The following is a 25832-nucleotide window of genomic DNA, read 5'->3' on the forward strand; positions in this document are numbered from 1 at the left end:
CCCTTCCAGCAGTTCAGGGCTGTGTTAGTCGGTGAGACTCTCTGTACCCACGTGCGTGCGCGCCGTCCGTTGCCGCGTGACTGCTTACCCGGAGGTGAGCCGCTCACGGCAGCAGACACTGGTCCCGGCTTCTGAGGGTCCCGACTCTGGGAGCGACTTCACCGGGTGGCTGTGGCCCTGTGTCGGCAGACGCTGTTGGCGTTGCAGCTGTGACTCCCTCCCGCGTGTCCGCACAGCCCGACAGCTGCCCGCCCCCCCCCCAGCAGGCCAGCCAGGAGCAGGTGTGCCGAGGCCGGTGGGAGCGCCCTGGGCGTGGCCGCCATCACCTGGGCCACAGCCCCGGGTCACACAGGCCCGCCCTGGTGCGGTGCGGTGCGGGAGGGCCGCCCCAGGGTGTGCGGACCGGGAAGGTGCCTGGGCCGCCTGGAGGCCGGCTGCTCGGTAAGGCGGGTCCACGCTCTCGCAGCTCCGCTCGTCCGCGCCTGCTCGCTGCGCCCTCTGACCCCGCGTGCCTTTCCGGGCCCCACGTTTACTCAGCTTTTCTGAGGCCCTTCTTGACTTACCTCCCCGAGTGACCTCGCCGGGAGTTTGAGAGAACAAATGCAGTTATACGACTGTTGCTTTCGCTGCACTTGAAGCCCTCTGAAAGCAGAAACAGTGTTGTTATCTCAGAAACTTAACACTGTTCTGGCACAGATGTTTCTATAATCAGTGTTTATATAGTTCTGGAAAAATCTAGGTGTACTTTATCATTATCTGCACTCTAAGATGGTGGTCAGTTACCTGCTTTACCTGCCTTTGAGCTTTTGGAGTAGGCTAGTAAAAGTAGGATTTAAGCTATGGCTTTGCATGTTTTTCTCTGCGATCGCGAGGGACATGAGACATTCTAATAATCCAAAATTTTAAGCCAGAGAAAATGTCTTGGCCTTTCCAGAAGTAAGTTTTGTGAAATGCTCTGCTAAAAGCACTTATTTTATGTGGTGTTGATGTATCAAATATTTGTGAACTTACACTTAGAAAGTATAATGCTAAGTATTATGGGGTCCACAGACACGTCTTTTCCTTTAAGGAGCTTGGAGTTCATGTGGTAAATAAACCATAATCTGAGGCAGTCGTTTTAAGTCCTTGTTGTAAAGATCAGAAACGTCTATTTTTACTTTGGGTAAATTTGTACGTTATCACTCAGAGTCTAACAAAACTGTGTAAGCCAACTTCTAACACTGAGTTCCTGAAAAGTCATCTCTTTTTTCGTCCCCCCATTTGAAGTAAATATAGGTAGAATCATGCAAAAATCAAAATCAATTATTTTACCGAAAGTTTTTACATTAACATTTTTACATTAAAGTTTTTTACATTAAAAGTAAGTTTTTACATTAAAATTCTTTCTCTCTGATGTGAAAGTGGCTTGAAAACCAAAATTTTGGTTGCAGTTATGTTTTTATCACCGTCTTTGAATTTTCTTTTTCATCTATCGTAGTGGTATCTTGACACTATTTGTGAAAATTCTTTAGGAACTTTTTTTTGCCTTGGTGAATTTTTCCTTTGTATTGCAATTCCAATGAAATAAAAGCCATCTTTTTTTTTTCTCCTGTATACCAGGAAATATCATAGAATCAATTCCATAAAAATATGTTCCTTGATTCCTTTGTCTTGAGTTTTTCTATACACCATTTAAAAACATCTGTTGAGTTCTACTTTATGTATCGTCTGAACTTTTATGCTGTGATTTTGTGGAATATACCTCAGAAATTCTTCCTATCTTTTTGTAGTGATGAAACATTTTTGTTCTGTTTTTTTGAAGATGGACAGAAGAAAGAAATGCTTGTGATAGGATTAACTTTTTTTTTTTTTTCCTCATCTTTCTATTTTTAGGCCTGGTTTTTTTCCATATAAAATTTCTCAGTTGAACCTTAACTCTTATTCATATCTAAAACTGTTTCTCAGGGGTGCCTTATACATTGTATCACTAGCCAGAGGCCAATTTTAAAACTATAATGTCCCTTAATTTCTGGACCCAGCCATTTTAAGTCCTTCCTGGAATAAATCTTACATTTGAACTTTAAAAATCTGTGATTTCTATGATTCTGGTCTAGAAAGTTTTCACTAAGTAGCCTGCCTTACCATGTGGGAAACAATGGAATGTAATATGTGTACCTTTTTTTTTTTAAATAAATTTGTTTATTTATTTATTTATTTATTTATTTATTTATTTATTTATTTATTTATTTTTGGCTGCGTTGGGTCTTCGTTGCTGCACGCGGGCTTTCTCTAGTTGCAGCGAGCGGGGGCTACTCTTCATTGCCGTGCACGGGCTCCTCACTACCGTGGCTTCTCGTTGCAGAGCACAGGCTCTAGGTGCACGGGCTCAGTAGTTGTGGCACACGGGCTCAGTAGTTGTGGCTCGAGGGATCTAGAGCGCAGGCTCAGTAGTTGTGGCGCACGGGCTTAGTTGCTCTGCGGCATGTGGGATCTTCCCGGACCAGGGCTCGAACCCGTGTGCCCTGCATTGGCAGGCGGATTCTCAACCACTGCGCCACAGGGAAGCCCTGTGTACCTTTTTAAAGTGTTTCTGGGGCCTGTTGGAGAGGTATCTTGTGATTTAAATGTGTTATGCCAGCCGTATCATGTTGGTGTCATGCTGTCTTTTCACTCAGTTTAATGTATTTGGATTTACTGTGAATCAGAGTGGAGAAATTAGAGAACTAGGATGAAAGTTCAGAGAGGCTAGCAAGAGTTTAAAATATCTTGAATAAAAATTCCAGTGTAGTGGTATTTAATTTCCTAAATAGTTCACATGTTATCACTTCAGTGGCACTTCCCTAATTCAGGGTACTAACATCTCTTGCCTAGATTTCAGTACCTTCCTAACAGGTCTTCCCAAGAGTACAGTTGCTGCTTCCCTGATATTCTTAGCACAACCAGGGGTCCTTTGAAAACTGAAATCTCAGTGTGTCACTTCCTGCGAAAGACCTGTAAAGGGTTTCCATTGCTCTTGAAGTGGCTTATCTGTGAGGCCTTATGTAATCTGGCCCCTGCCTCCGTTTTGTTCCTCCAAAGTCTTCAGGTTCCCTCCAACAACAGGATCATTCCTCATTTATCCCATGTACTGAAACATGATTCCCCTGCGGGTTGGCTTAGTACTCTCCCAGTGATCTCTCAGATCTCCTCTCAAGGTCACTTGCTTAGATATCTACCCATTAAGATAGGTCGGTTACATGCTCCCATAGTATCATTCTTAGCAATTTACTTTTGTGAACTTCCGGTCCATTTATGGAGACGTTTGATTAGTCTTTACCACATGACTCGGAGCTCCCAGTACCTTTCAGCATTGGAGCTTAATGCCACCATTACTTGTTGAGTGAATGACTGAATTGGCCTATTGCTAATTTATTCATATGTTTCCAGTTCAGTCTATCCCAGAGCTGTGTTTAGAGATTAGAACATAACTCCCTCTGTAATTTAGAATTCCATGAGGATAATGATGGTTCCGTCAAATTCTTCTACCATGTGGATTACTCTGTGATCAGACAAGTCACTTAACGGTAGACCTCGTGTTTATCAGTTGTAGAAGGAACCTGAACTAGTTGATCTCTAAGTTTGCGTCTGACTCACATGTTCAGCGGCGTTAAGGGTTTCCCTCCATTTATCAGACAGGGTAGGCAGGGTTGTACTGTGAACACACAGCCGTGAAACCTTAGTGGCATTATAACAAAGATTGGCTTCTAACTGCACTGTCGCCTAAGTTGATTTGGGGGTTCTGTTTTATGTGCCCCCGTTCGAGGACGCAGCTGACAGGACAGCCTCCATTCTGAGCCTTGCTGGGCACTCTGCTAGAGGGAAGAGCTCTGGGAGGTCTCCTGTCTTGTATCAGTTACTCACATGCTCTGGCCAGAAGCCAGACCTGAGGGTTTCATCACCTCAGCTCACAACTCGTTGGCCAGAGCGAGTTACGTGGCTCCACCTAACCGTATCGTTGACCAGGAGATACAATCCTGCCATGATGACCAGATGGCAAAGAACAGAAATAGTTGGCAAACAGCAGTTAATGACAGATCAGCCCTCTGGTCAACCAAAGATTTGGATCAATGTCCTTCCCGCAGACAAAGTATACTCATCTCCTCCCCCGTGAACCCAGCCTGCAAGAAACCAGCTAGACAGCATCAAGCGTGGAATATTAGGATTTCCAGGTGATACACATATTTCCCTGGGTCAGGTTTGGATGTGCTTCCCCTCGACCTGGAGATCTGTGAGTGAAAATATTATCTGCCCCCCGCCCCCCATCCAGTTTACTTTGGAAAAACAGAGGCATGATCACCACAGTGACGCTCCCCTTTGGCTAATGGCAACAGCAGTTCCTGACGTGTAGCAACTCCAGTCTCCCACCAGGCTGGCTTTGTAAGGGTCCCCTTTCCCTGGAGTGAGGGATGTTCCTACGTCGGTACCAAGTGCAGGCTCCTGGAGGGGCTCCCAGTCCGCTGGTTTGTGTGGCTCTTGGCACTGATACCCAGGAGATGCTTCCTTTCTTTCCATCATCTTCTGAGCCTCCTCTGAAGTAGGTATTGGGGGCCAGAGCCCTTCACCGCCTGCTCCCTTCCTGTAGAAGCTAGGAGACCTGAGGTACTTTTAAATCAATCTGGGCTCTTGAGTTTTGCTTGTTTGTTGGCAGCACGGCATTGTAGGCTCGTAACGTGGTGCCGTTTAGCTCAGTGTGCAAGATGGCCTGTCCTCTCAGTTCTTTACAGGTGTCTGTCTGTCTCCTGAATGCTGATCCCAGAAGCCTGTTAGCTTTTGCTGGAAGAGCTGCATCCTTAGTGTCTGTCTCTGTCTCTCTTTTTCCTCTGAGCATTTTGTTCAACTGAAAGCACTTAACTGTGTGTCCAGTTTTATCTGGGTCTCTGCTCTGAGACTGTAATGCATTCGTTGTTTTAACCGTGGGTATCCCAGCCATACCTTGGTTTGAACCTTACCGTCTTTGTTAGTCAAAGGCCTTCTTCTTGTTTTGTTAATTTATGAGTTGAGTTGAGAAGCACTCTTCAAGCACTACAAATCCTCAAATATTTGGCCTCTTCTCTTTTATTCCTGCTTACAAACTAGTCAGTTTTTAAACTTTGTTTCTTTCTTGTAATACCAAACAAAGCAACCAACACACCATTTTAATGTCCAGGTTTTTTAACCTCTTCTAGAGCTACAAGTTTATTAATTGCATGATCTGCTTTCCAAGTCATGGTAACCGACTTTTACCAAATATTTTGTACTGCCTACTATAGAATGCCACCCTTTCAGCCTCTGAGAAGTTTCCTTGCTGCCTGACCCCCAAGCTAATGGCATGTATTTTAGTCTTTGTGTTGTAATAGTACCCCACTTCTGGGACCAGTTTATGTCAGTCAGCATAGCCAGGTTATGAGTGTGGTTACAGACAGTCTCAAAAGTTTCGTTCTCGTTTGTGTCCCGTTTTCTCACGGATCAGCTGGGCGGCCAAGCTAACGCAGCAGAGGTCTCCAACGCGGGGACAGGCGGGAGGAGCGCTTTGAAAAATTCGCATCTTCCGCCAGCAGTTAAATGCTCTGGTCCAGGAGTAACGTAAGTCGCTTTGACTCACAACTCAATGGCCAGCATTAGTCACCTAGCCCCAGCATGTACAGGAGGCCAGAAATGATTTGGTGACCAAAACTAAAGGCTGTCTGTTACACATTCAGTGTTCATCTTTGAAGATGAAGAAAAGAGGGTATTTATTGTAAATTACATCCTATAATTCCCTGCATTGTTGGCAGTGTGCTGGCTTCTCATGTTTAGAAGACACTTGTGGAGACAGAGGTGTAACTTCAGCAGTTAATTTGCCTTTATAGGGTTTAAAACACACACACACGGTAAATTTGGAATTCGGCTTATTATTAATTTACTGATTCATGTATGTAGCTACAGTAAAATAATTTCTATTACTAATTTAAGTTGTTGTTATAATTTGCCTGCTAACAATAATAATGACCCAGGGCTTTATGGATATAACTTCATTTAGTCCTCAGTGCAACCTGGTCAGGTAGGTAGCTTTTTCTGCACTTTACTAGTAGGAAAGAAGGTTAAATTGGTTTCATTATTTATAGTACAAAGAGCTAATAAGTGGGTGCTGGGTTCTGTGCTAAAAGGTTTCCCTGCATGTCTTATCTCATTTTATCCTTATAATGGCAGTTACCTCATTTCACTAATAAGGAAATTAGAATTTAGAAATGTTAAGTCACAATTAGTAAAGGGCAGGATTGGGATTCTAATCCAGGTTTCTGACATAGAAGAATGTGTGCTCTTAAATAGTATGACTTTTTATGTCTTTTTTTTTTTGATAGAGTATTCTTTCTTTTTCTTTCTTGGGCCGTGCCGTGTGGCTTGCAGGATCCCAGTTCCCTGAGCAGGGACTGAACCAGGGCGCCCCCCAGCAGTGAGAGCACTGAGTCCGAACCACTGGACCGCCAGGGACTCCCGATAGCGTATTCTAATAAAGTCAGAAGTTTTTCTTCTGTACTGTATGTTTTATATAAGAAAATAATTTATGGTACCAAATAACATTAAATTAATCAAAATCACTTGAAATTATGAAATATTTATTTTCGTCTATCAATGTGTTTGTTCCTTTAAATAAAGGAGTGAGTTTAAGTGAGGGAAACAAACATTATTAAACAAAAAAGTTTTGAGATTATCAGAGCCCCTTCTATTTTTTAGCCACTCCAGAAGACACAACTTCAGAAATTACACGGGAGTTTTGTGGTTTTGGTAAAACCAGGGGACTTGATTTTAGTTAAGAAAAGGAAGGAAATTTTGTAAGATTATTTTTAGCTTTGGTCCTAAGTGAATAATAAGTACAATGTATGAACTATCACTTCTTCCCGTACTAACCATGTTATAGTATTTTCCACAATTACCTTAAACTTGGGCAAATCTTAGCATTCCTACAAGCCCTAAAGTAGTTTTGTGTATGTTTTTTTTAAACCATTTTTTAAGTTGAAGTATAGTTAATTTACAGTGTTGTCTTAGTTTCAGGTATACAGCAAAGTGATTCCGTTTTATATATATATATATATATATAAAATGCATATATATTCTTTTTCAGATTCATTTTTATTACAGGTTATTAAAAGATACTGAATATAATTCCCTGTGCTATACAGTAGGACCTTGTTGTTTATGTATAGTAGTGTGTATATGTTAATCCCAAACTCCTAATTTATCTCTCTCCCCTCTCTGCTATCCCCTTTGGTAACCATAAGTTTGTTTTCTATGTCTGTGAGTCTATTTAAAGTTTTACCCTTTTGATGGGTAAAACAGAGTATTAATAAAAGCAGTGTATCAACAGCCGAGTCTTGATTGCTACATTGACTGGTAGGAAACTACAATAGGTAAATCTGTTATTTTTGATAGAAGAACAGGGGATGGTCCGGTGTGGTCTAAATTTGTGACTTTGTTTCAGCCTTCTTAGTTCATCAGGGAGTCCTTAGCTCTCTGGGGTGGTAAATCATTCGGTATCCTCCGACTACTTTTATAGTAGATTGTATAATAGTACCTAAACAAAGTACTTCTAAAGCCAGGTGAGTCCTTCATAATTTCCTTTTAACTGAAAGCTGATTTCCTTGTTTGAGGGAAACTCATATTACTAATCATTTCTATAAAAAGAAGATTATTTTGGCTCCGCATTTGGTATATGTGGTGTCGAAGATACAGTAAGCAAAAGTGTTGGAAGTCCAGGGGAAGAAGTAACAAATTTTAATGCTTTTTCTATTGCCCATACAGCAAGATTAAACAACACTTATTAGAGAAGACTACCCTTTACCCTTTACTATGAACCTCTGTATGTGTGGGCGATTAAGAGTAGTTAGTTACACCGGGGAGCATAGGTACCCGGTCTAGGCTCTCCTGTGGCGTAATCTTCCTCGGCTCCATCCTGCATATCCGGGTGCCTGGGTGGTGTCCGCAGTTAAGCTTCGTGAGCTGCCATCTAGTAAAGTACTCCTGCAAGGGAAGCGAGGAAATCTGCCCTTGCTTCCTTAACTTACCTGGTTGTAGCTTCGCCGCGATCCTTGCACCCGCGATGCTGTCACTCATTTCTGCAGCTCTTTAAAGTCCTTTCTGCTTCTCTCTCGGTATTCTGAGTCCTCCCCTGAGTTCCAGCCAGAGCTCAGCCACTCATGGGAGAGGCAGAAGAAGACGAGGAGGAGGAATTAAGCTGCAGTAGAAAGACCATGGGGTTCTGGAGTCGGACCTCAGGCCAAATCCTACTTCCACCACTTCGGGCAAGTGACTTACCTTACTGAGCTTCACTTTCCCTGCGAAATAGGTATTATAATAATACACCTTCAGAATGAAGACTAAGTGTCTAATATAGGGTCTAATATAGTGATAAGTTTTTTGACTTAATGAGCTTCCCTCTTTTGTCATGTTCATCGTGTAAATAGTAGAGCGTGCTCTGTGTGTGCCAGCGATCCACCAGACTGCTGAATCTCAAGCATTAAACAGAGCGTAAATAACTGTATCTGCATGAAGAGTCTGCAGACTTTCTGTGGAGAGTCAGATAGTAAATATTTTAGGCTTTGCAGGCCTTGCAGTCTCTGTCACAGCTCTTCTGCTGTTACGGAGCAGAGCAGCCGCGGGCAATATGTAAATGAGCACGTGCGGCTGTGTTCTAATAAAGTATTTACAGAAACAGGTGGTGGGCCAGATTTGCGCCGCCGGCGACAGCTTGCCAAACCCTCGTCCGTATTATTGTCCCTACAAGGGAGACCTATTGCCAGAGATTTCATAGTCTTACATCTTAATACAGCCCTCCTTTTTAAAAATAAATTTAGTAAACTTACCTCACTGTGAGTTGAACAGTGGAGTCAGGAGGTTATATTTCCCCAAACAGATAAAGTCTGTTATTGTACAAGAGAGTGTTTCCTGTACCACTGTTTAACTGCAACTTTATTTTAATATTTACCTTACTCTTTCTGTTTTTTTGAATTTTATTTTATTAATTTTTCTACAGCAGGTTCTTATTAGTTAGCTGTTTTGTACACATCAGTGTATACATGTCAGTCCCAATCTCCCAGTTCATCCCACCACCACCACCACCCCCCAACCTTACTTTTTAATACTGAAAATTAAAGGCTTGGTCCCACCAAACATTTATATAAATCACACTAACAGTGGTCAGTACATAATTAGGAAATGTTGACTTCTGTATTACTCATTTGGAAAAATCATGGTGCATTTTGGCAAATGCGAAACCACTGAGGGTGCTTCTGTAAAGAAACTGTTCAACGTTGTCTGTTACTGTCTATGCGTTTTCCAAAATTATTTGATCACAGAACTCCTCATAGAACACCTAATTATGTCCCAAGAACTATATTTCAGAAGACGATATTCTGAGGCTCTCTGGTCTCACTGACTTAGGAGATCATGCAGTTACTTAGCAGCAATTCTGGAAGAAGAATTTACATCTCTTGTTCTTGCGTATAGTCTACTATTTCCCCTCCAATTTCCTTCTGCTCTTAGCTTAAAGAAAACAACTATTACAGTTGACCCTTGAACAACATAGGTTTGAACTGTGCAGATCCACTTATACATGGACTTTTTTCTATAAAAACTACACCACTACAGGCCTTCCCTGGCGGTCCAGTTGTTAAGACTCTGTGCTCCTATTGCAGGGGGCACGGGTTCGATCCCTGGTCAGAGAACTATGATCCCACATGCCGTGCCAAGTGGCCCCAAAAAAAAAAAAAAACTACACCACTACAGATCCGTGGTTGGTTGAAACCATGGATGCAGAACTGCAGATGCAGGGAGCCCACTGTAAAGTTATACTCAGAGAGTCGACTGATGGCGGGGGCAGGGTCGATGCTCCTAGCCCCCGAGTTGTTCAAGGGTCGTCAACTGTATTTGGAAATAATTTCAAACTTACAGAAAAGTTGCAAGAAAAAGAGGAGTACACCCATGTATACTGATTGTTACCATTGTGTCCCATTTGCTTTGTTTATGTTTTTCCATACACCCATTCTGTCATACACACACATGCACACGCATGTATTTTTTTTTTTCCAAACCATTTGAGATTAGTTGCCTATACCATGGCCCCTTACCCCTAAATATTTCAGCAAGTGTTTCATCTTTTATGACGTGGACATTTTTGAAAATTAGAGTCCCTTTGATTTTTTTTGAATAGGGTGGATCCCATTTTGGATTTGTCTCATGTTTTCTCAGTTAGATTCAGGTGTTGCATTCCCAGCTAGCACATTATCTAAATGATGTTATTTTCTCATGGCATCACATCCGGAGGCACATATATCTCTCTGCCCCTCACTGGTAATGTTAATTTTGATCACCCAGTCAAGGTGTGGCCCAGTGTCTCCACTGTATAGTTGCTAGTTTTCCCTTGAATTAGTAAGTAATCTGTGGGGAATCTACATCCTTTTGAGAGTCGATGTAGTAAAGTTGTTAAGAGCTTATATATACTCAAGTCACAGCTGGGTTCGAATCCAGCTAACTGTATGAACATAGGCAAGTTTATTATCTGTGAAATAGGGGAGGTTGTTGCCGTCTCTTTATCTGTCTGTCTATCTGTTTATGAGCTTTAAATGAAACAATGAAATAAGAATGTGAAGCTCAGGCCTGGCATGTAATAAATGCTTAGCAAATGTCAGCTATTATTTTAGTTCTGGAAATACGAATTAATAGGCATAGTAATAAAGCCTAAGGCTTTACAACCCAAAGCTAAAAAAGACTTCCCGAAGTCATTTCTTCCACGAAGATTAACATTTTATCCAAGATGAATGTGTTTTTAAAGTATCTTCTTACTGAGTTTGTTCTTTGTCTTGGTGTTCTTTCCTACCTGCTGTACCCTGTCCCTTCTGGTATGTGTGAGACAGGTAGTTAAGGGGTGAAACCACTATCAGGAAATATTCTTTCTGGATTCAGAGTTGTTTGGTTTCCAATTTCATAAAGATCTTAATTGAACAGACATTTTAAAAATCAGCTGTACCTGTTTTCTGTGTTACCACTGTGATAGTCTCCTGTAACTGTCGTCAAAGACTTTCTAAAAGAGGGGTAGACATGCTAGTAGAATTATAAAGAAATGAGAGAGGTTGAGATGGACTTAAAACACAGGGAGCAGCATCACATACAGATGTTACTAGAAAGTTCCCTATGGCTGGAGCGTGAAGTTCAGGGTAGAAAGTGGTATGGTGTCGGACTGGCAGAATTAGCTAGAGCTCGGCCATCAGGGACCCCATTTTGCCAGGCCAAGATCGTAAAGGCAACAGAGAGCCAAGGATTCAGTGTGACAGTGTCGTGATCATACTTCTTCTTTTTTTTGGCCGTACCACGTGGCTTGCAGGATCTTAGTTCCCTGACCAGGGGTCAAACGCGTGCCCCCTGCAGTGGACTCTCAGAGTCTTAACCACTGGACCGCCAGGGAGTTCCCCATACTTTTTGAGAAAGACCACTGACAGTAGCTACAGAAGGGAAGTGGAGAATAGTGTGATGCTGGAGGTGGGAAGGCTAGCTGCAGCCTGGATGTGACAGTGGGATGAGAAAGCACGGAATGATTTCTAGGCATGAAGGAGGAATTTATAAGATCCGGTGCCTGATTTGGAAATGGGGACGTAGGAAGCAAGAGGGAGCTGGGAAAATCAAGGCTTCTGACTGGGTGACTGGATGTATGACGGTGCGAGTCACTGAACTTGGAAAGACACAAGGAGGGACAGGTTTGGAGAGCCGGCAGACGGGGATGTTGATGTTAACACGAGATATGTCAGTGGAACGTACAGTAAGAGGTCTTTCTACATGTGCCTCATGTTCAACAGAAATCTGTGCTGGAGAGTAAGATTTTGAATCGTGTCATCAGCGTGCAGATGGTAGTTAAAGCCATGGTAGTGGATGAAATTGCAAGAGTGAGTATGGACAGGGCTAAGGACTAAGGCTTGGTAGAGCATTTGTTTGGATTAGCTTATGTAAACATGTTGAGTTTTAGATAAGTTTAAATTAGATGTTCAGTTTATTCAGTGCTGTTGCTTTAGGGTCTAACCCGCCAAAATGAGAAACATCTTTATATTTTATTTGACTGCATGGGTTAAAAGGTATTAAATAACGGCAGGTGACTAGCTCTCTGGGGTACATTGGAGGTGCAGAAATCCTCAGCATAAAGATTATAAACAAAAACAAGAGCTTTTTGAGCTGTTTTAACTTTAATTTTTAGGGACGCATTCTGATTAGATTGTAATTTTATGAGAGTAGAAAGAAACTAATTTCAGTTCCTTCCCTTTCACATTGCCAAACATCACACTGGGCAGGCAGGCTCTTAATAAGCACAGCACTAACAGCCCATGTGGAAAGGGATGTCAGGGGTACAAATAAGGGACGTGAGAAGGTGAGATCAAAATTAAACTGAATTTTGCCTAGGGCTGCCTTTCCTGTGCTACTTAGCAACTTTAAGTCCTGAATATGTTATAAGGAAAGTACTAAATTGACAAATACTTCACACTGACGAGAAACAACAAGACTGGACAGTTTTACCCATACCTTAGCAAAGGTCTTCCTTTACTGTTTCATAGTCTAGAAGTAAAAGCAATTTCAGAGTACTGAGCTTTAAGTGAGAGGAGTAGAGAGTAATAGAATCTTTTACCATTTATTTCTTGTAGAAAATATAAGTATCGAACTGCTCTTTTTCTTGCCAAATAGTCTAATCCGTCTTCAACTATTTTAAGTGTTTACCCTGAGTGTTTTAAGCACAAAAGCAAAACGTATTTGTCTTTTTTTATTTTTTGCTTTTATGAAATTTAATCTTATTTTTTTTTTAAGGAAGTCCATTCCAAACCAGAACAGTTTGTGGACCTTAAATAACTGTTGTAGTCTCACTGGCACATTTATTCAACAAACATTTATTGTATACTTGTATGTGTTAGGCACAATACTGGATCTGGGGTAAACAAAGCAAAACAAAAATTCCTGTCTTCGTGCATCTTACATTCTGGGGAGAAGAGACAGACAATGAATGAAACAATAAGTAAATTCAGTAGTCTGTGAGGAGGGAAGTGCTCCCCGGGAAAATAAAGCAGGGTAGGGGGATAGAATAGGGTTGAGGGGGAGAGATTCCATATTTTTTGCAACATTTTACTATGAAAAATTTCAAACGTACAGTGAGGTTGCAAGCATTTTATAGTGACCACCCATGTACCCCGTGGCTAGACTCCACCATTAACATTTTACTCTGCTTTGCTTTATCACACATCTGTTTGTCTCTCCATCTATCAATCCTTCTTGTTTTGATGCATTTCTAAGTAAATTACAGACATCAGTGCGTGTTTCCCTAAGTACTTCAGCATACATATCATTAATTAGAGTTCAGCATTTATTTACTGTTTTTTTTTCTTCTGAGGTAAAATTTACATGCAAAGAAATTCACAAATACTTGGCGTATATTAGCTGGATTTTGACAAATTCGCCTACTTGTATAACCCAACCCCCAACAAGATATGGAACGTTACCATCGGCCCAGAAAATTCTTTCATTCCCATTCCAGTCAATCCTTGCCCCCAGGCCTCAGAAGCAGCTACTGTTTTGATTTTTTCTTTTTTCTTTCTTTTTTTTTTTTTTTACCATAGGTTAATGTTGCTTGTTTTGAAACGTCACATAAATGGACTCAGAGTATGGACTGTCTTGTGCAGAGCTATTTTCCCTCACCCCAGTGTTGTGGGGACTTGCCCGTGTTGTGTGTAGGTGGTTTGTTCCTCTGTGTTGCTGGGCGGTCCTCCATTGTGTCACCAAACCACAGTGTGTGCACCAGTCCTCCTGATGATGGACGTTGGGGCTGTTTCCACTTTGGGGCTATTATGAATAAAACCATATGAACATTCTTATTCAGGTCTCTTTGTGGGCTTGCGTCCTCATTTCTCCTAGGTAAATACCTAGGAGTGGGATTGCTGGGCCGTGTGGAACGTGTACGTTTGGTTTCGTGAGATCTGCCGCCCCTTTTTCTCACTAACCGTGCCTGAGAGTTGAAGTTGTTCCTCATCCTCACCATCGTACCGTGTGGTCAGCCTTTTCAGTTGTAGCCATTCTGGGGGCTGTAGAGTGGAAGAGCTGGTAAAGAATGCCCTGTCTGCAAAGGGGACTTCGGAACAAAGATTTGAAGAAAGTGAGGAAGCAGGCCATTCTGAGTTTGACAGAGAGCAAGGAATCTAGTATGACAAGAGCAGAATGGAAGTAAGGGTTGCCTGGGCACAGCAAGGAAGGGGAATTTGCAAATCCTGTTGGACCTTGTAAGCAGTTTTAAGAACTTTGGCTTTTATTCTGAGTGAGGTGGGAAATAATTGGAATGTTCTAATGGAAGAATGGCATGGTTCTGACTTGTATATTAACAGATTACTCTGATTATTGCATGAAGACAGACAGAAATGGAAGCAGGGAAACCAGTCAGAAGGCTGTCGTAATGCGCCAGGCAAGAGTTGGGTGTTTGGATGCAGAACCTGGGAGCCCTTGCTGGAGCACTGTTCCTGAATAGGCATGGATGTCTGGTTCTTAGGAATGTCATTAGGAAGCAGCAGAGAAAGTGATTCGGCTCAGCCCTTCTGTTGTGGTAGCAGTGGGGTCCAGCCCTCCATGCATAAGTAAGCAGGGGTTCAATAACTTCTTAAGTGGCTTTTTACAAATTAGTCATCACTTATTTACCCATAAGAAGTCTTATACAATATTGTTGCTTTAATAACCTGTTTTTAATTCAGTAACCCAAAAGGTCTAAATGTGGTCTTAATTGTTGTCATGGCTGACCATTAAGGCCATTATTTTCTTAAATAAATACTTAATGAATAAGTTAATATAATTTAATCTTTGTTTAGGAATTTGTCCAGTATAACCTTGAATAACTCTTTCTGGTTTGGTAATATTTATTAGAACTTACTATAGAGCAGGTAGAAATACCTTTTTCATTCAATTTAGACTTATCCTTATTTTTCTATAATGATGCTTTATAAAAGACTGGGTACCTGCAATAAGGAAAATATAGTTCTAGCTGCTAAGTAGATTACAAAGATAATCTTGTTTAGTCCTCATCCTTAAAAGAATTTAGAGTCCCCCATACTACAAGAGAATACATCTTTTAAAGGAAAAGATATAAAGGTTAGTTAGACATAGCATCTAATGTTAAGTAACTTAACATTTTGGATATCAGTATGTAGACAAATAAATGATTTACAGCACGATTTCTTAAGTAGCGAATGTAGTGCTATAAAAGCACAGATGGGGAAGCGGAGGGAAGATCATTTTATTTTATTTTTTTAATAGATATTTATTGGAGTATACTTGCTTCACAATACTATCTTAGTCTCTGTTGTACAGCAGAGTGAATCAGCTATATGTATACATATATCCCCATATCCCCTCCCTCTGGAGCCTCCCTCCCACCCTCCCTATCCCACCCTCTAGGTGGTCACACAGCACTGAGCCGATCTCCCTGTGCTATGCGGCTGCTTCCCACCAGCCAACTATTTTACGTTCGGTAGTGTATATATGTACATGCCACTCTCACTTCGCCCCAGCTTCGCCTTCCAACCCCATGTCCTCAAGCCCGTTTTCTGTGTCTGTCTCTTTATTCCTGTCCTGCCCCTAGGTTCTTCAGAACCATTTTTTTTTAGATTCCATATATATGTGTTAGCATACGGTATTTGTTTTTCTCTTTCTGACTTACTTCACTCTGTATGACAGACTCTAACTCCATCCACCTCACTACAAGTAACTCAATTTCGTTTCTTTTTATGGCTGAGTAATATTCCATTGTATATATGTGCCACATCTTCTTTATCCATTCATCTGTCAATGGGCATTTAGGTTGCTTCCATGTCCTGGCTATTGTAAATAGAGCTGCAATGAACATTGGGGTGCATGTGTCTTTTTTTGTTGTTGTTACAAACCCGCAGTTTATTGTTATATTGTTGCTTTAAACAGTCACATGCATTTTAAGAAAAGGGAAACAGTCTTTTATATTTACCCATAATTTGGTTCTTTGTTCGCTCCTGATAAATCTGTTTGCATCTGCTATTGTTTCCCTTCCATCTGAAGAACTTCCTTTAGCATTTCTTTTTTTTTTAACTAATTTATTTAATTTATTTATTTTTGGCTGCGTTGGTCTTCATTGCTGCGCACAGGCTTTCTCTAGTTGCTGCGAGTGGGGGCTGCTCTTCGTTGTGGTGCGCAGGCTTCTCATTGCGGTGGCTTCTCTTGTGGAGCACGGGCTCTAGGCAAGCAGGCTTCTGTAGTTGTGGCGTGTGCATGTGTCCTTTTGAATTATGGTTTTCTCAGGGTATATGCCTAGTAGTGGGATTGCTGGGTCGTATGGTAGTTCTATTTTTAGTTTTTTAAGGAGCCTCCATACTGTTCTCCATAGTGGCTGTATCAGTTTACATTCCCACCTGCAGTGCAAGAGGGTTCCCTTTTCTCCACACCCTCTCCAGCATTTATTGTTTGTAGATTTTCTGATGATGGCCTCATTGTGGTTTTGATGTGCATTCCTCTAATGATTAATGATGGTGACGGCAGAGGAGGCAAGAACATACACTGGAGAAAAGACAGCCTCTTCCATAAGTGGGGCTGGGAAAACTGGACAGCTACATGTAAAAGAATGAAACTAGAACACTCCCTAACACCAGACACAAAAATAAACTCCACATGGAGTAAAGACCTAAATGTAAGGCCAGACACTATAAAACTCTTAGAGGAAAACATAGGAAAAACACTTTTTGACATAAACCACAGCAAGATCTTTTGTGACCCGCCTCCTAGAGGAATGGGAATAAAAACAAAAATAAACAAATGGGACCTAATGAAACTTAAAAGCTTTTTGCACAGCAAAGGAAACTATAAACAAGACAAAAAGAAAGATCATTTTAAACCAGACTTTGAAGAACAAGTGGGAATTTTCTTGGGGGTGGGGCTGGCGTATGGTCCATCTGTGTGAGCAAAGGCACACAACAGATGTTTAAGACACAGTACTGGCCCTTCAGATGGGTCTTATCTACCGATACTTAATGTCACTCTTAATCAATAAAAATGATATTTTCTGACCTCTCAAATATGTGATATGCCCTGTTTATAACCAGTTAACCATTTTGCATTAATTACCAATGCTTTTATCAAAGAGACCATTACCACCTGAAAAGGCAGAAATTTTCTAGGGGTAAGCAGAAATAACAAAGGGGAAAGTAAAAGAAAAAACATTAAGTGCTGGAAAGGAAAGAGGGAAAGATGGGTAAGAAAAAAAAAGATATATGTATATGAAACAAATAATAAAAATAAGTGGCAGAGTGGCTTGCTGGACTTCGGGTCTGAGGAGGAAGCTAAGATTCCTGCTTGGGTTTCTGTCTCTAATGCCCACGCTCTTGCAGTGCACCAGGTGGGCTGAAGTAACAAAAGTGAATCTTTGGAGCCTGCAGTTGCAGGGTTCATGGGGACACGAAAGTGTGCCTGTGAACTTCCTGAAGATCATCGTTCAGTCTTTTCTGATCCTCTTTTTTATTGTTCACATTGCTATGTATAGAAAACATGATCTATCATTACTTGCAGCGCAAGAGGCTTTTAAAGTCATTTGCTTAATTGTAAGTTACGATTCATCTGATTCCATTTCATGTAAGGTTGAATATCTTAAAATTCTTTAGATTATTTAATAGTATTTACTTTGTTCCCTGTAAGATCAGATTTGTTTGAGAGGGTATGCCTCTGTTATTTTATGAAAAATGGGAATTGATCCTGGTGTTTTGATGATTAACTCTTAAATTGCAACTGAGCCTAATTACTATAAATATTCTATGATATAAAGAAACTTTACCCTCCTAAGGTGTCAAGCAAGTAAGTGGTCTTCACACACAGCTATTTCCTTTTCTTAAAATAATCTTTTAACTCCTGTTCTAGCTTAAATGTCACTTGGCAGTAGTGAAAGTGATACTGTCCTTGAAATCCCTTTCCTATTTATATTTCCCATTAACACATTGTTCTTTTCCTTCACAGCACTTATCACACTTTACAGTTTATTTTTAGGGCTGTTTTATTAGTGTCTGTCCTCCCTACTACAATGTCAGGAACCGTCCTATTTTATTTACCATTGTGTTCCCAGGAGAGGCACATAGTGGGCAGTCAGTAAGTATAGACTAAGTTAATAAATGAGAAGCTTAAGCCCAGATGTTCTGCCCTGTATCTCCACTTGTTGTCCTACACCAGCATTTCCCAAACTGCATTACAAAAGTTCTCCATGAGCTATTAATGGATACTTTCTGAAAAAATGATTCTGTGGTCATAGATTTGGAATGACTGAACCCTCCGTCATGAGCAACCACAGTTTACATTGGCGTGTTAAAAGCTTTCATTCCAAAAGTTTAAAAATCCAACGTTCTCTCTTTTTTTTTAACTGTCAAACTCATTATTGGACTACCTATTGATAATTTGAAATTAAATACTCCAGTGAACACAGTTTGGGAAGGCTGGCTTATTCAGTGCTGCAAGTAGATGTATTTAGAAGTTTCATTGACAGATATTATCTTCCAGGAACATCTGGCATTTTATATAATTGTAATTTAGGATCGGATCATCTTAGTTATTTAGTCAAGGCATTCAATAAGTAATTATTGAGTTGAATTCATAGCTCATCTTATTCTAATTTATTTCATGTATTACTTGGCTTCACCATTTCACAGCTTCCTACTCAAAGCAAAAATGTCATTTTCACTTATAATTTAATGTTTTTTTCTTGGAAATAGATGTATATAGTTTGGGGTTTTAAAAATACGTTCTTTACCTGGAAAGCTGCAAGTGTAATGTTTTACTCTGGAACTAAACTTGACTTAAATGGGAAGGGTTTTACTGAACTAAATAGTGCCTTTCAGAAATTACCTTTGTTCTAGAAAATCATGTAGTGAGATGTACTCAAATATTTTTTGTCAAAAAGAATTACAAAGAATTTTAGAAAATAAGGGAAATAAAGAAAATTATAGAAGACTATTTCAAAATTATATCACCAGGAGGTGATCTGTTAACTGTTTGGTGTACATACTTTGAAACTTGACACATATGTGTGCCTGCTTGCATCTGTGTGGTGTGTGTGTGTGTGTGTGTACATACACAGATACCTACATACATATTCATTTATTCAACAAATATTTAAGCACCATGCTTTGTACTCGGCACTGTTTTTGGGTGGTTATTTAGCAGTAAACAAAATAGACAAAAATCCCTGCCCTCACGATGCTTAGATTGGGGTGGGGAGGAAGGGTGACAACAGTAAACAAACCAAGGGTATGACATGTCAGAGGACTGTAAGAGCTTTGGAAAAATTTAGCAGTGAATAGAATAAAGGGGCATAGAGAGAAGGATTGTTAAATACGTGTTCAGCTACTTTTAGACTTTTTCCTATATTTGTGTTCAGTTATGTCTTTTGCTTTTAAAAAAGATTAAATACAAATATCCTGAACATACAATTTTCAGATCTGTCTTTTTACTTAATAAATTGATGGGTTTTTCCATTTCATTAAATATTATTCTGAACCATTTAAAGGCTATGCATGTTCCATTTTCTAGAATATGGTCCGTTTTCTAGACAGCAGCCAGGGTGACCTTTAAAGTCCTTCAGCCACTGTCGCTCGTAGTACAAGGACAAATCCTTAGCATGCCCCATGTCCCTGCGTGATTTGATCCCGACGCCCTGTGCACCCTCACTCCCCGTGCTCCAGCCACACCGGCACCTGTGTGTGGTCTCCTTCCCATCCTCGAGTCTTTGCACATACACAGGGCTACAGTAAATAGGAAGGTTTAAGGTTATAGTTACACACCAGTTGTTGAGGAGTGATTTTTAAGGCTTAGAACATATTTGTTGTATATTGTACACATCTTGGTTCCTTACGTTCCTTATGAGGAAATTTTGTCAAATATTTTATAAAACAAAAAAACACATGTAAGATTTTTTTAAAGCAGTATTTACTATAATATTGATAAAAAGTTTGATTTCACGATTCTAGAAAAATGGATATAAAGATAAGGAAGTCTTTCTACAGAATGCTGCTAACACTAGGAAGAATATGAATGGTAACAAGCATATGGTAAATCTTCAGCTTCTCTAGTAATGAAAGGTACACATTTGGTACCATGTTTTAGGTAGTTAGTGTGTCTCAGGCATTTTATCTTAACCACAATCCCATATGGTAGGTACACAGTGTACATTTATAGGTAATAAAACTTGCTGGTATGAATATCTTGTCCCAAGTCCCAAAGTCATGGAGCTAGTAAACCGTGGAGCCAACATTCAAATCCAGAGCAAATTACAAATCATGATTACAAATCCTGATTCTGATTACAAATCATGTTCTTAACCACCATACCATAGTGCCTATAAAAAATCTAAAGCCCTTAGTGGTCCCACTTCACACCTAGAAAGTAATTTTCATTGTGGTTCATCTAGAGAAATGAATGAAGTAGCCAGGAAATTTCTGAAAAAGGATTGTGAGGAGTGAATTTAGTATCTGGTCAGCGCTAGATAATAAAATGTAGTCTGAGGCTGCACTTTTAAAAACACATTAAATACTAGCATAGGAGGCAGTTGAGTAGAGGAGGGCAAAAGAACTTGGAAATACTCCCAAGTGCAAGTGGAATTTCTGAGAAAGGGACATTTTTAGTCATTAAGGGGAATAGGTGATTTTATGCATGACGTTCATATACCCTTTGAGGTGGCTTGCTATCTCTCCTTATACACAAAAATAGATAAACCGTCTCTCACATGTTCACCTACACAGAGAAATGCTAATGGATTCAGGACAAAATGCAAATGAAGAATGTAGTGTGCCTCGCTCCCCCGCTCCCTCCTTGAGTTTGATGTAAGTAGGGGGCGTAGGTCACAGAAAATTTCTCTCGCTCTTTGAGGGTATCTGAGAGGAGAAGAGTACACCTGTGATTGATTTCCCAGCTGGGGCTCAGAAGCACCCTGTGTCAGAGGGCACAAGGGCCAGTACACATGCCCACAGGCTTTCGGAGTCACCCCTCCCGCCCCTTCACACTGAGTTTCTACCAGCTCCCAGGAGCCACAAGGCAGCCTGAATCAAAGATGAGTTATAAAAATGAAAGGTTTTGTTTACACACCCTAGTTTGTGACTATACGATTTATACCTGTTACTAAGGGTGACGGAATCATAAAGGAAAAGGTTAATAAATTTGACTAATAGAACTTTCCTGCGTGGAAAAAATACTCTAAACAAAGTCAGAAGTCAACTTCAGGAAAACAGCTGTCAATTTTATTACATGGGGGCTAATTTCCTTAATATTGAAAAGGAAAATAATCCACGTATTTAAACATCAATGAGAAAAAGAAAAGCAGCACTTTTGAAAATGAGCAAACAGCAACACGTAAGGGAAGAAAAACTCATTGTAAAGAAATTAACCTAAAATAACAAGATGGGTCATTTTAAAATTGAGAAGAGATGTTAAGGAGTTACTACAAGGAGTGGTAGGAATATGTGCTGTAATAACTTCATATACCCTTTGAGCGCTTCCGTCTCTTGTCCTACAGATGCTTTCACGGGCTCACAAAGGTGTCTCATATATATAGTAGTACAGGATTGGTTTTTGCAGCGTTCAGGGAGAAGGATAGGCATTTAAGTTGCTCCCAGGGTTCTTTCCCTATCAATTCGTGTCTGGTTAAATAAGTCACGGTACATCCACATAGTGGAATACAGTGCAGCTGTTGCGAAAATGGTAGTGAAAGTATCAGGATGGAGAACTCTCCAAGGTGTGTCGAGGGACCAGCGCCCTAGGGATAAAGCGCTGTATGCTGCGCAGCAGAACCCTAGCTGTGGATTGATATAGACGTATATATAAAAGTAACAGAGGCTACTTATGAAGGCTGGAATTTTTTGTTTTCATACTGTTGGAATGTTTTTCATCCCTCAACTTGTATTTTATATACAGCATTTTTAAAACTAGCTTAAATTTAATGAAATGTTTACCAAAATTCAATGATGATGGGGTGGGTGAGAACAGATATTTTTCTGTGGCAGCTGGTAAAAATCTTTCTGTGTGTCAACTCAACCAAAGCTTATTTTGAGCACCTGTAACATGCCAGGCGTTGTACTAAACATTTAATACACATTTATCTTACTTAAATCTCCAACCATCCGTGGAAGATTCTATTTTTCTTTTCCTGGAGGAAACAGATTTAGAAGAATGAAGTGTCTTGCCAGGAGTCACAAACTCTGGAGCCTTTGCCTTCAATCCCTGTACTTTACTACCGTTCAAAAAGGGCTCTGGAAATTCAGAAGAAAGGTTATTACTCGAGACAAAGACCAGGTTTGAATCTGTGTCAGCTTCGTGAATGAAAGATGGAGACAATAATCTGTACCCTTCTTTGGAATAATCATATTAGTTGATTTGTATGACATTTATGAAACACTGTATGAATAAGCAATTAGAATCGATAAAATATTTTTTATACATAGCCTGCTTTCGTCATACAATACGTTCGAATGTTTTAACTCTCTCTTTTTTTTTAATTCATATACACTTGTAATGTAGGAATCTTCTGATTTTTTTGAAAAATTTATTTATTTATGGCTGTGTTGGGTCTTCGTTTCTGTGCGAGGGCTTTCTCTAGTTGCGGCGAGCGGGAGCCACTCTTCATCGCGGTGCGCGGGCCTCTCACTGTCGCGGCCTCTCTTGTTGCGGAGCACAGGCTCCAGACGCGCAGGCTTAGTAGTTGTGGCTCACGGGCCCAGTTGCTCCGCGGCATGTGGGATCCTCCCGGACCAGGGCCCGAACGCGCGTCCCCTGCATTGGCAGGCGGACCCCCAACCACTGCGCCACCAGGGAAGCCCTTAACCCTCTTTTTAAAAAAGTCTCATCTGTAGAATGCAAACTTTTTTTTTTAAAATTTATTTATTTATTTTTGGCTGCATTGGGTCTTCATTGCTGCGCGCGGGCTTTCTCTAGTTGCGGCGACCGGGGGCTGCTCTTTGTTGCGGTGCGCACGCTTCTCATTGCAGTGGCTTCTCTTGTTGCGGAGCACGGGCTCTAGGCGCATGGGCTCAGGAGTTGTGGCTCGTGGGCTCTAGAGCGCAGGCTCAGTAGTTGTGGCGCATGGGCTTAGTTGCTCCGCGGCATGTGGGATCTTCCCGGACCAGGGCTCGAACCCATGTCCCCTGAATTGGCAGGCGGATTCTTAACCACTGCGCCACCAGGGAAGTCCCTGTAAAATGCAAACTTTAATAACAGTTTTAGTCAGTTTTCGGAATCTTTTGTATAATTTAACTCTCAATTTCGGTGTAGTACCTTTTCTTAAATTGCGGAAATATACAGTGTATGTAACCAACTCTTGTTTCTATTCAAAATGTTTTTACCACAACTGTATTGTTAGCATCCTTGCAAGGCTACTAAAATCCCTCTATTTTAAAAACAAATGAACACCTCTTCCTGAGGCTGTATGTTCTGTTTGCTGGTTTTTTAAAACGTAGCTTACGTCCTTTTCCCTCTCCTCAGGAACACCATCTTCAGCGGGCTATCTCGGCACAGCAGGTGTATGGCGAGAAGAGGGACAACATGGTTATTCCAGTCCCGGAGGCGGAGAGCAACATCGCGTACTACGAGTCCATTTACCCCGGGGAGTTCAGGATGCCAAAGCAGCTCATTCACATACAGCGTAAGTAATTCCTCTTTTGGTAGCTGTACTTTGCAGTCTCCTCTTCTGTAACTCTCGACAGGTTTTTATCAGTTTGGGGCCATTTTCAGTACCCATTTCACTGACCGGAACCAGCTTGAGAGTTATTAGAGCCCATTTTCACCTTTTATAATTGTGCTTGAGCTCTCTGCCTGACAGAAAAGATAGCATTTTCATCCTAGATTTTTAGCTTCATCTCAACATGGGACCTTATGCTACTGGAGATGAGTAGGATAAAGAATATACCTTAGATGTAGAAATCATTTTCTTACTCTTCAGAAATAGTAATGTTAATTGCCTTAAAGAATTTCTTAATAGAAGTCAGAAGTCAACAAACCTTTTCTGTAAGTATTTCAGGCTTTGCGGGTCATTCAGTCTCTGTCACAGCTATTTTACTCTGTGTTCCAATAAAACTCTATTGACTAAAACAGATGGCAACCCCAGTATTGGCCTACAGGCTGTAATTTGCCAACCCCGTGTGTTTCTACTAATTTTTTTCTTTTTTGGCCGAGCTGCGCGGCTTGTGGGATCTTAGTTCCCTAACCAGGGATTGAACCTGGACCCTTGGCAGTGAAAGTGCTGAGTTCTTTTCACCGGACCGCCAGAGAATTCCCCTAATTTTAAAAAATTTAGCGTTTTTAATTGGTAACTTGTCTCACTTGGTACTGATAGGCTCTTCATTGGAAGTGATCCTTGGATAGCTAATCACATTTGATGATGAACAGCTGAGAGCTTGTAGACAGACGAATTTCATTCACTCAGTCCCCAAGTAGTCGACAACTTAAACACATAATTGAAAGGTTACTAAGGTAAAATTGCTACAGCTTTCATTGTGGTCTTGCTGACCTTTATCATCAAGAGGTTTTTCCAGGGGCCTGCCTCAGCTTTTTCTCAGGACAATATAAATCTGTTTTGTTTTTATTGTTTTTTCTAGGGACATAGAGAAACGAGCTTTAACCAGTTTCCAACTTATTAACTACTTTTCTGACTCATTTAACCTCTCTCCATATGATCTAGTTCCTGTCCTGGATTCTAAGCATTTTTTTTTTTTTAACTATTTCTTGAATATGAAAACTAAAAGTAAACATAATGCCTGTATTGACTCTTACCAGTTCTGTATTGGCATTTGATATTTTTAACTTGTAATGTTTTTTCATCTTTACCTCTGACTTGTACCTAATCTTACTGACTTCCTTTAGAAAAAAAAGAAATTTTTCCAATTTATTAAAGGCTACTTTGAAGTGAACCAAACAAGTGGCATGTGTTTTCTTGCCCACTCACATGTTTAATAACATATAAGACACAGACATTGTAAACAATTTTGACCAATATTAGGACGTAAAAATTAGTTCTCTGGAAAATCATGTCAGTGTGAAAGTTCCAGAGCTGATCCTTCCTCTACGTGTTAACTAGAACCACATTGCGTTCCACAGCCACAGGCTCTATTATCTCACGAATACAGGCTTTTAGGTTAAAGCAGCATTGAGCAAGATAAAATTACGTTAATCAATTTACATTATCATTACTATCAGAAAAAAAAATTCGAATGCATGTTTTACAAATAGTTGCTTATTGATGACCAAAATTCACAAACCACATTTTATTCGTAGCTCGTGGATTAAATTGTGGTCAGAAGAGTCAAAAAGGACTGTATTTAAAAAGGAACTGACTTTGCTGACATTGTAATCAAATAATAGTAATAAAATGGGAGCAGAATTGTAAATTATTTGGGAAAAAATTTTTTGCATCAGTACAGATTTGGAAAGATGTATTACATTGGAATGTTAATAAGCTAAATTAGTGTTAGCTGCCTTTGGATTTCTTTTAACATTTTGTCTTGGATGATTATAGATTCACAGAACATGTGAAGCCTTGTATAATCACCAGCGCAGTTAAGATACTCAATTGTACCATCACCACAAGACTCCATCTTGTTGCTCCTTTAAATGCACCCCTAGCCCCTGGCAACCACTAATCTGTTCTCCATCTCTGTAATTATGTTTGTTGATGAAGGTAACATAGATGGAATCATGCAGTATATATCCTTCTGAGATTGACTGTTTCCTCTTAGCATAGCCTCCTTGGCGTTCATCCAAGCTGTTGCATGTATCAGTCGTCCTTCTTTCCTCTTGCTGAGCAG

General features: G+C 40.5%; 1 protein-coding gene and 1 long non-coding RNA gene across 8 annotated transcripts in view; both read left to right on the plus strand.

Annotated features, from left to right (window-relative positions):
- The window catches only part of EPC1 (enhancer of polycomb homolog 1), a 93750-nt gene that overhangs the window by 41267 nt on the left and 26651 nt on the right, over window positions 1–25832 (plus strand). For all 7 annotated transcript variants that reach the window (XM_082452762.1, XM_082452763.1, XM_082452764.1 and 4 more), the window contains exon 2: window positions 23515–23674. In XM_082452762.1, the coding sequence (XP_082308888.1) occupies window positions 23515–23674 (160 nt within the window). The remainder of the gene's footprint in view (window positions 1–23514; window positions 23675–25832) is intronic.
- Window positions 21240–22902, plus strand: LOC309656473. The gene is made up of 2 exons (XR_014261393.1): window positions 21240–22507; window positions 22851–22902. It is a non-coding gene; the product is annotated as an uncharacterized lncRNA (long non-coding RNA).

The sequence above is a fragment of the Balaenoptera physalus genome, assembly GCF_965194825.1.
Source record: "Balaenoptera physalus genome assembly, chromosome: 2".
In the NCBI taxonomy this organism is placed as follows: domain Eukaryota; kingdom Metazoa; phylum Chordata; class Mammalia; order Artiodactyla; family Balaenopteridae; genus Balaenoptera; species Balaenoptera physalus.